Source organism: Pterocles gutturalis, unplaced genomic scaffold, assembly GCF_000699245.1.
Source record: "Pterocles gutturalis isolate BGI_N339 unplaced genomic scaffold, ASM69924v1 scaffold10102, whole genome shotgun sequence".
In the NCBI taxonomy this organism is placed as follows: Eukaryota; Metazoa; Chordata; class Aves; order Pterocliformes; family Pteroclidae; genus Pterocles; species Pterocles gutturalis.
Window position 1 is genome coordinate 70923 of NW_010112769.1, and position 11371 is coordinate 82293.

General features: G+C 40.0%; 1 protein-coding gene across 1 annotated transcript in view; it reads right to left on the reverse strand.

Moving 5' to 3' along the window:
* APBB1IP (amyloid beta (A4) precursor protein-binding, family B, member 1 interacting protein) overlaps positions 1-10317 on the reverse strand; it is a 49872-nt gene extending 39555 nt beyond the window's left edge. The window contains exons 1-4 of the mRNA XM_010074188.1: positions 10244-10317; positions 7071-7158; positions 4969-5261; positions 49-126 (exon numbers count right to left, since the gene is read on the reverse strand). Coding sequence (XP_010072490.1) covers positions 49-126; positions 4969-5261; positions 7071-7158; positions 10244-10315 — 531 coding nt within the window. The 5' untranslated portion in view covers positions 10316-10317. The remainder of the gene's footprint in view (positions 1-48; positions 127-4968; positions 5262-7070; positions 7159-10243) is intronic.
* Between the last annotated feature and the right edge of the window lie 1054 nt (positions 10318-11371).

The window sequence follows — 11371 nt, forward strand, 5'->3', positions numbered from 1 at the left end:
ACTTAGGTGGTAGCCCTTATGGTACCATTTCACTATTTTAAGGCTCACCTTTTTAACTTTGGCTTCCTTCAGTTTCTTCAATGCAAGTTTAATCTTGTCAGCTTTAGCCTGTGCCTCTCGTTCTTCCTGAAAAGACACAAGATATTTGGTACACTTCTTAAGTAAGGCCAGCAATTTATGTTTACTTGAAAAGAGTTGTTCCTTGCTATTTATATCCAGAACATAAAGCTCGTCATAGGAAACTTCATAGTTACAGGGAATCCCTAGCTTTCCTTGCGATAATATTCTTCAGCCAAAGCTTTGATTTACAAGTCCAGTACTTCCTTTTGTTGCCCAGTCACACAGCTCTTACATGATCTGTTCCTCAAGTGCTACACGAATTCCTGAAAAATGGTCTCTTCTATGTATCCATATGTGTTACAGCTGATACAAAAGAGGCAATGAGGGAAGATCTAGCCTGAATGAAACAGCACTGTGGATGCAGCCACTTGGAAGAAAACTCACCTCTCAATAGGGTTAAGAGAACTAGAGTTTTTAGGGTCCTACTGAAAACTTGGCTTGCAATTATACCATTTATAATTTTACACTTTCTGTTAAGTACGTTAATTTACCTGGGTTCTTTCGCTTGCCACATATGAGCTCTTACCGCACACAGAGATAACGAGAGGAACGCCTCCTTAAATTGGACCTATTCATATTAACATAGACACCTATTCATATTAACATAGACACAGTTAGACCACTCAAGTTCATTCCACCTTTTGCTGATTGCGACAGTAAGATTCCTAAAAGTCTCAGCCAGTATACCTGGCTCTTTTACAAAGCAGCTCTATCAATATCATGCCTCTCTCTTAATATCAGTGAGGTCTGTGATCCAAGAAGGCTCTGGGTCCCCAGCTGCTGAGAGTTTTAGGTACATGTACCAGATGCCAGTACCTACTGTTGCCTCTGTGACTGGTATACAGATTATGAACATTTCTTTTTGCCATCTATCTTCCTGCAGTCTCCCCCAGTCACACACAGAGCTGGAAAAGTACATTTTGGACAGCAAGTAACTGTGGTTCCTGGTTCTGGCTTGGACTGTTACTACTACTGGAGGGTTGGGTTTCTTTCCAACTTTAAATCCCCACTCCCTCTATTGAAAACTGTTTTGTCTTTGCTTTCCTGCCTCTTTGCTGATTTTTACTGTCCCTGTCACCCTCTCTCACTCTCACAGTTTCCTTTGTTTTAAAGGGGTAGGATTTTGTGCTACGGTACTCACAGGCACACCAACTCCCAGTCAATGACTGTGGGAGAAAGCTCCTGCCCTGCTTCCACACAAGATTTTCCTCTCTGTTACCTTCAGCCTCCATTTTCTACCCTAAGGTCATAATTTTAGTGGTCTTCAGACTAAGAAAAACCCAGGATGGTTAACTTATTGGAGACGCACTCACAAGAAACCAGGCCTAACTACTGGCACCGCTTCCTTCTTACAGAGATATCACAGAATCATAGCAAAAAAAGAGCCAAGACGGTTATCTTATTCATCCCAAGCTTTGAGACAGGTTCAACTGTAACTAAAGTACTCCTGACTGACATCCTCTCGCTGAACTAAACATCTTTGGTTTTATCACTGTTTCCCCTGGATACTAGCATCGTTTAGGACTTCAAAAACACAAGGTGAGGTGTACAACCTGACGGAGTTGGCTTCAAGCATGTTTGCCATTGTCAAATTTTCCACTATAAATAGCAGGCAATCAGTTTAAAAATGTCTTTTTTTTTTTCTCCACAGGTACGGAAATTTGCTTTGCTACAACTCAGAGACACTTAACTTTGAGAATCCAAAGATAGCTTCTGTAGCTGAACAGAAGCTGCTGGACAGAAGTGGCTTTCGCCATAAGGCTGGCTGTTCTACAGAGCACACAGCCTCTCACACTATGACCTACCCTTACCACCTCAAAACACCTCTTCGCAGGAAGCAGGAAAAGCATCTTAAACAAAGAGGTTGAGTGTGGTACAGGCAGGCTTTCTTCTGAAAATTTTAGGCAGGTGTAACTCAGGCTTCACCTGCATGCATCCTGTGTTAAACAGAGTTCACACATTATACAAATCTGTGCAACAAAGCTCTCACCTGAGAGCCTTCATGTTTTCACGACGTTTGTCTGTCTTAATGTAGAAAAAGGAAATGATGCAAAGTAAATAAGCTATCAGATGCAAAATTTTAGCATTTTTAAAGAAATGACGCGACAGGCTAAAAGATTTGTTTTTCCACTAGAGTGTCGTCACCATGTTTTCTGTATCTTCAAACAGAAGCACATAAAAGTCATGCTGATAATGTAACAGAAAATGTAGAAGCCTTATTAGCTTAAGCACAGTTTTCAAAAGAACTGTCAGAGTTGACAGGAACTTATGAGACAGCTCTATGCTTCCCTGAAAGAAAGGCTGTACTTCTTAATTTTGTCACACTTAAAGAGAATAGAGTCTTAGTATCACAGGTGCATTGGGAATAATTAACACTATTCTTATTTGACTACAGACAACCAAAAGTATTAAATAAAATGTCAGCCTTGATTGGCTCAAGAATGACATATCAAGACTCTTGGCTAACAGGAACGTGGATTTTGATGAAACAAAATACATTCCATTTACAGCTGCATTTCATTCTACTGACCAGGAATGTCATGTCAAAGGAAATACTAACCAAGACAGTAAATACTCATTTGAAATCAGTTCTTTCCATATTAATTTTAAATGTTTACTACCTCCATCATTCACACAGCAACTTGTGTAATAGCCCTATAGGCAATTTTGTGGACAGTAAGCCACACAATGGGTACGATATCAGTATTTGAATACAATCTGTATCAGAAAATGAGGCAAGCGCTGTGGGAGAAAGCAGAACCAGTGCCTCAATGTGGCAGACAGATTTCTTAGAAATGTCTCTACATTCTGTTCCCATCCTTCTTCGCCCTTTCCCTGTATCTGGAAAGAGACCAGAAAACACTGCTAGAGATTTAACTTGGCACACAACCTCAGAGGAACTCTTTAATTGAGGGAGACAGAAGTGACTTCCAGCTACGTTTTTGCATCTAGAATTCTGGTTGTGTTTAGCAACTATATCCTCTTTTCACTCTGAAATCTTGTTTGACTCTCAGGTAATGCAGGATGCCAGCTAACACAGAATTAGCTCAGTACAAGACTCACAGGAAAGAACTGTGCAGCACTGTTGATTTCAGTGAGCTTTAGATCACAGCATCATAAAAGCACTGGTTGGAAGAGACGTCTGTAGGTCCACCTTCTGTCTCCCTGCCCCAAAGCAGGACTGTCACCAACACTACATCAGGTCAGCCATAATTTTGCCTGGCAAAGTTTGGAAAACCTCCAAAGAAAGAGAATCTGTGATCTCTCTGGTTGACCTGTTCCACTGCTACACCCCTGCCTGAAATGGAAAAGGTTCTCCTAATGGCCTGTCCAAAACTACAAAGCTACAACATGTAGCTGTTCCCCTTGTTATACGAACTAACCCTACCATGGAAGAATTTGGCTCTACCAGTTTTCTAGCTATCCTTCAGGTATTTTTAGGCTGACAGTAAAACACTCCCCAGCCTCCTCTGTCAGACTAAACAAGCTCAGCTCCCTCAACCTGTCCTTGCTGGCCCCTGATCATTCCATGCCCCTGGCCATTAGAGTAGCACTTTGCTGGACACTCTCCAGTATCGCCACATCCAGAACGGGGTGCAGTATTCCAGGTGTGGCCTCACCAGTACCAAGAGAAGGGAATAATGACTCCCTCAGTCTCCTGGCCATGCTCCTCCAAACGCAGGCCGGTTTCCCATACTGAGATAGCCTTGCACTCATGGTTCTTATTTAATGTGTCATCCTCCAGGATGCCACCTCCTTTTCAGGAGGTCTGCTGCTCAGCCTGTCGCCTCCCAAACTGTACAAATGCATGTGGTTATTCCACCCCAGATGCAGGACCTTGTACCCTGCTGGGTTTCTGAGGGTTTTACTGGCCCAGTCATGTTTCTCAAGGTGCCCCTACACTGAAGTTCTGCCATTCATCTTGTCAGTCAGTGCCCTTAATTAAGCAAATCTGCAGATTATTTTTTTATGTAACCATTCAGGTCACAGATGAAAACGTAAAGATACAAAAATACAAGCCCCAGTGTTGATCCCACTTGTTACCAGCCAGCAAACAATTGATGACTCCCCCTTGACTCTGGTAGTTTGACCAATCTCAGCCTACCTGATCAGCTACCCTTCCAGACCGTATTTCCTCAGCTTCCAAACCAGACTACTTAGAAGCTTGGTATTTTCTTAAAGGTCTAAACCAAGATGGGGACATGTTTGTAGGACAATGGATAGAACTCATCTTGATAGCATCACTTCTGTATCAATTATATTAGTTAAATAAAAGACTTAGCTTCTGAAGCTGTCTAGCTGCTGTTTTTGCAAATGTTGATATTCCTTTAAGACAGGAACTTAACTATTATCTTTGAGATACAGAAAAACTGAGAAATTCCTCCCACTTGCTTACAACTTTCAAACAGCATTGAAAGGTCCAATGCACAGACTGCAATGAAGAAACACAGCGACATCTTAACAAAATGGTGGTATCTTTGGCCATGCTTTCACTGATGCCAAAGCCAAGTTCTCTATGAGAAGGTATTAACTGATCAGCACTCATTAAAAAAACTCAGTGACAAGTTTTCCATTACAGTAAACCATTTGCAATGATTTATGCCTGTCTTGGGCTATCAAAATGATAAACAGAAAGGCGAAGGAATGGGCAATAGGTCAAAGAACAGGCAGAAACTGCTGAGCACACAATAACAAAAAAGTCTCCTGCAGTTCATGCATGTTTCATCATTGCAGAACCTTCCCAAGATGTTTCTACCTGGGATATCCGCTGTTATTCCAGTGCCAAATACCACTTGCAAAATTACAAGAACTACTGAACACTTAGAACAAGGTTCCACCCAGGCTTACCTGGGTCAGTGGCTCAGAAGGAGGTGGTGGTGGTGGTGGTGGAAGGTCTAAATCAGGGTCTGGAGGCGGGGGAGGCAAGTCATCCCCAAAATGTCCGGTAATGTTAACATAGGGACTTGCTTTAGAATAAATGTCACTATCCAAGCCTGTTGAAGGCTGAGTAACAACACTTTGCTGGTTGTCAGAAGAAGTTTTCTGGGCCTGTAAAGTTCTCTGTTCAACATCATTTATGTCTGCTACAAGATCAGCCATTAAAGCATCCAGGTCTTTGTCCTCTAGGGCACTTAGGGATTCTGTAAAGAAAACCACAAAATGTATCAGAGTGAGTGCAATGCAAAACTATGAGTGGAGATTAAATTTCAGAAGACATGGTTACTCTACGATATAAGGGTTATAGGAAAGGAAACAACATTTTAAATGGCTTCAAGAAAACAAACCTGTTTTAGGAATAGCCATTAATCTGGTCACACTGAAGTTCAGAGTACAAGGAACTCTAGGAATACAAATTAAACAGGACAGGAAGCTTCACTTCCAGTGATACAGTCTCAGACATTTACGATGTTATGAAACCTGGCCCTGATCCTGCAAGGTTTCCGGGGCTTAGGGATATGGATGCAAGAGATTCCATTAGCTCCCATTAGGTTACTTACTTAAGTACATGCATAAATGCTCAGCAAGTTTTGGTATAGCACACAAACAACAAGCTGTGTAACTGAGGCCTAGATCAACAATACCTTCATATAATACTACTATTCTACAACTCTAAAATTAACATGAAGCAGAATCAGGGAGTTCTAAGACACAAGAAACTGTATGGTATCACTTGTAGCACTTCAGTAATTGTGTGATCAACATCTGTGACACACCTCACGTAATATGCATTGTTTTGAGGATCCTTTAAGCAAAGAACAAACAAGACAGTCTCTTTTCAAAAGTATCTTATCAACCAGATAGAAACACTGTAACTTTTGCTTTCTATCTTCTACTCTGTCAGAGTATAAGTTCCTATACTGGAACTTCATATGCAATTTCTTCTTCGGTTGTTTCAACTAGCCATGGTATAAAAGATCCTGTGGAATAACATCCCATAGGACGATTTAGCTTTCTAGAAGAGAAGAGTTCTTTAAGAACAACAGATTCAGTGGTTTAAACTCTTTTAAGAGTTTAGTTAAAAAAAATAATCACAAATTGGGAAAGCTTGAAGTGGAATTTTGGAAAGGGACAGAGTGCTGAACTAGATACTCAAAAATGCTAATATAGTCCAACAAAGAACAGATCATTCAGCAGACTAAGTGTGAACATGTCACTAGACCATCTCAGTTTACTCTGCTTTATCTGCTATGCTAATAGAGTTTTTTCATAAGGTTTTTTTTTTAAGTGGGAAGGTTGGCTCATGATCCACTCTGTTTACATACGTCGACCCACTTTGCTGTTAGAGGAATCAGGCAGCTTAATAGTGAACTGATTCTGGGACAAAAATCCAGGCTAAAACCAACTCAGGCAAATGCAAACAACAGCCCTCAGTAAAAAGAAAAATAAAACCACCAACAAAACCAGAGGGAGGGTTCTTTTTTTAAACCTGGATAAATTCTCTCATTTGGTTTGTCACACAGCCTCAACAAGCAGCTGTACATGCAAAAGTGGCAGTGCAAACCAGAATGAGAATAAGCAATGCAAAGTGGAAGCAGTTGAAGCCAATACTTCCACTGGAAAAAAATGCTTATGCAGCTCTGACCTCACACTGAGGAACTTTATCTTCTATTAAGTTAAATCTTTACATAAAAAAAAGTTACATTTTAGAAAGTCATTTGGGAGACCTCTCATTTTTGTTTTTCTCTACATTCACACATTTTCAAAAGCCTGACTTTTTAAAGTCAGTCTACATGAGACTGAGCTATGTCCCTTTAAAAAAAAATTGGCCCCTTTGAAGTTTCCTAAATTGAGACACACAAATATACCTCCCCCTCCAGCAAAACAGGGTTTTTTGTTTGGTTTGGGGTTTTTTTTTGATGAAGGGTGTTTGAAGTTTTTCTTCTCATTTGTTGCTATGAGGTATTTTAAATAAGCATAAAAAGCATGAAAGAGTCCATTTAGCTACTTACCGTTTAAATCTTTAAAACCAACTGTAAAGCTAAATTCATTGTTGGACGCTTTGGGAGATGGAGGATGTACAGTCTCCACTCCTAAACTCTGTCAAGGTAGAAGGAAAAAACAGGTGTCTGGTAACATAATTACTATTACAGACAGTAACATTTGTAAATCAATTACTTGAATTTGTCTAATGAAATTGATTCTTCTTGAAGGAACAGAATAACACACACTAGTTTCTGGGATTATGCCCAGATTGGTAAACTAAGCAGGTCCAGGACAAGGGTTCAAGCACCATCTCACAATTACGCCAAGTGTTCTGGTTTGCATGCTTCTCAATACAACACTGACCCATGCCAACTGCAACTCTTGTCAGGCAACACCTGGGCTAGCTGTGGGGAACAGCAGAGGCTAGGGCTGTTTCTAATAGACAGTGGATAAAACCAGACTGATTTTCAGTTTTTGGTGGTTTTTCTGAAGTGGGGGAGAGAGGAGGGTTTTGGAAGAGTTTAGCTGTGTACACATCTGAGCTATGCAGTGCCATTTGCTCCAGAGCATTTTATTTACTAATAAAAATGTAACACAGCTGTTGTTTTCTCATGTTGTTTGCAAAAAAACCCCAAATGCAACAAACAACAAAACATGCTGCTGTTTGCAATGTAAACTGCAAATCTGCTTAGTTAAATAGAGAACTCCTAGTTTGTGCCTTGTTTAGGAAGCAGACTGGGAAACAGTGCTTCACAAGTTAGGAAAAGTGCATATAGTGGAGATAGAAAAACATAAAATTCTCCCTTCCACAAGTGAGGAAGGTGATAGCTCTAATAAGCAAACACTGTAGACAAGACTGGAAGGAATTTCAAGGGTCTGTCCAGACCATGCACCTGTTCTAAGGCAGGTCAGTTATACCCGGGTCATACCTGAAAAATGTATACCTAACATGATTTAAAGAGCTTCCTATTAGATAAATTCCTTATCACCTCTGGCAATCTGTTCCACTCCTTCATTATCGAGATCACTAATCCTACCATCAAACCTTTCTTGTGATGCTCAACCTAAACTTCCTTTGTTGAAGACCATTCCCTGTTGTCCTACTCTCCGTGGACAAGGGGTACCATTCTTTCTGCCCAGATGCTGCCTTTGATGTATTTTAAGATTTTTATCAGTCTGCTCTTCTCTAGACTAAACAACCCCCATACAATTTTTTCTTACAGGTCATGATTCTTTTCCGTCTTATGATTCCAATTGCTTTCCTCTGGATTTTCTCCAGTTGACCCTCCTCCTCAAAATGCAGTGCTAATACTGGACACAGTTTTCCTGTTGAGGTCTTACCAATGCTGCACAGAATGGAAGGATTACTTCATATATCCTACAAGCTATACCCTTGTTTATACATCCCTGTAAGATGTTTGTCTACTGGTGCTCATACTCAATTTGTACCAGAGGCATTTACATTTCTGAGAGTTGCCTGAAACTGACAGGCATTTCCAATTAATCCAAATGTTTTCCTTGGCAGCTCTTTTCACCTATTTCCCTTCCAGAACATGTTGGTTTCTTCTGAAGTTATACAGAGCTGGAAACCACAGCAGTGACAACTTTAAACACTGTTTCTGTGTTAATACTCAACCTCATAAAAATAGACACAGTATAAATAGGGGAAGAGGTAGAAATGAAGCATATCAGATAGTTTTACAGTGCCCAAGGAAAGAAAAAAAAAAAAAAAATAAAAAGAAGGGAGAGCACAAAATGTATTGATGAAACAGACTGTAAGAGCACAAAGGAAATACCTCAATTACTAATTTGGCAAGAAGTCATGACATCTCATAATAGCCATATAAGTGCAGGAAAAAAGTGAAAGTACATGCAGAGGGAAAATAAAGAGAAAACAACTGGAATGCTAAAAAAAAAGTTTAAAATTAAGTACAAAGAAATAGCAGAAAAGCCCAATTCTGAATTGGCATTTATTTTTCAGCCTTGTTACGCAGTGTGAAGGCATCTCTGTGTGCTTCTATCATTTACACTTACTTTAGGAACAAACAGATTGGTGAAAAGGGGTGAAAAACAATCTACAGTCTCATTTTGGAAACTAAGAATCTAAAGGAATTAACAGATTCAAGTCTGTTAAGTGAAAGTCTTCAGGCTTTCAGACTTGCCTATCTCCTTCTCCCATACAATGTTGAGGTGAGAGGTTATGCCAGCACTTTAGAGAGCAGGAGGAGTCAGTGTCCATCTTAGGAACACATCCCGTCCTGCCCCATACTGCACCGATGAGGGGAGAGAGAAGAGGCTCGCTCCCTTACTCTCTTCCTGTCACCTGGACTGGTCACAGTGCCATGTCCAACCTGCGGAGGTAAAATTTATCACAAGCAGTCTTTAAAACAATTCCTATTCTGTGTCGCAAAATTATTGGTATTTAATCTGTCAAGCACTGGGATTCACCAAGAGGAAAGACCCCTCAAAACAGAGGCTGTAAGCAATCAAACTCACACAGAAACCAAGATGACAGCTTAAGAGTTTTCAAGCATACATTTACTAAAATACAACAAATTTACTGACTCTGTGGGGTTTTTTTAGAATTTAGAAGTCTCCTTTCATCATGTTTTGCAGGAAGCATTCAGTGACTATAGTTTTAGAAATAGGACCATGCTGTTTCAGAGTTTCCTCTCAAGAATGTACTCTGTACTGGCAAATAATGTCTCTATAAATTCTTGAATGCCATCCTAGCTGTTACTCAGTACTTTGCCATATGTAAAGATTACTCTTATGCATATATTCAAAATGTTGCTTTCATTTCTAAAGTTTACATTTAACACTCAGGCTACATCCCACTTACCCATGTATGCAAAGCATTCATACCTGAAAGTTCTGACTCAGACTCTTCCTGTTTTGACAGAATCTTTCAGTTTCTTGGGACTGAGTCCAGAGGAATTTAAATAGCTTACTTGTTTTCTTTTGAGAAAGCATCTTTCATAAGCAGTTTGCTCCCTTTAACAATCTGGCCTGCACTGATATTACTTTATTCTTCAGACCACTTGTTTTAAATGTCAAGCAGAGAAATTTAGCTGAAGGTTTTTCAAAATAATGGATCTGTATTTATTCAGAATAGAGGTACATGAAATATACAGAAAAGTTGCCTCTTTAACACATAATAGCTATTTTTCTAATCTTGGTGGAAAAAGGAATTATTTACCTGGGTCAGCATGTCCATCTCCCCAAGTAAATTGCTGAACATTTCATCTATATCATCACATGTTCGCTCCATCTGAAAGAAAAAAACCCACATCGTGATCTCAAGTCCATTTCAAAGCCAGCAACTGTCAAAACCAGAGGATAAGCAACGTTCTTTTGTACTGTGTTCCCAATTAACTTCAAAACAACCGTTCATGACTTGCAAAACCCTCCATCCATAGTTTAGAAATAATTGTTAACAGATCAGAATCTCAGTCCTGTATATGCTTAAACACACACTTCGGCTCTACACTCTTTATGAGTTCCAACAACCTCCTTGTATTGTTTACATTTCATAGGAAGTCATTAGCTAATAAACCATGGTTGTATCTTAAACATCAAAGAAATGTAGCTAGTGAGATGGAGGAAAACAAAGTTTGAGGTTGAGACATTCCTGAATGCTTCATCTTGAAAGCTTTCTTCCTTTGGCTTAGACAACTAATACAACAAGAGTTTATTAGGTGTTATCTAGTGCAGGACCTTGTTATAGTTAGACACACAACCAACTTCTTGTCTCAATATTTCTCCTTATTTTCTTTCAAATATTAGTGCACTGAGAGAACTCAAGTCTTACCTAACCTCAAGAGATCTGAAGGAGAGCACTGAGACAAGGAAAATGGGTACATGCTGCATGACAGTAAGTGGTGGCTCTTGTTGTAAAAGGGGTGTGTGAGGACAGAACCACACATCGGTGGTGCTGAGATACTGTGGAGATACAGCTTCTGTAATAATTCTCTTCCTCTTTCTCATAAATTTATTCCTTTGCAGGCAGAGAAGTAGTGCAAAAGGGTGTCTGACATGGAGTACTGCCAGAGACCAGAACTATAATCATCATTTTCTAAAGAGCCACAAGCCTGCAAGCGACTGAGAACTCTGGTACTGATTGCACAGAACTAGGGTTCAAACTACGGTCAAACTTTAAACATATAAGCAGTCCTTTAAACATATAAGTATACTTCTTCACTGGGTTTGTGTGCACCTGTCTTGGGTTTACGCAGCAAGGTTTTGGTAGTGGGGGGACTGCAGGGGTGGCTTCTGTGAGAAGACACCAGGAGCTGCCCATGTCAGAGAGAGACAGTAGTTCCAGCTG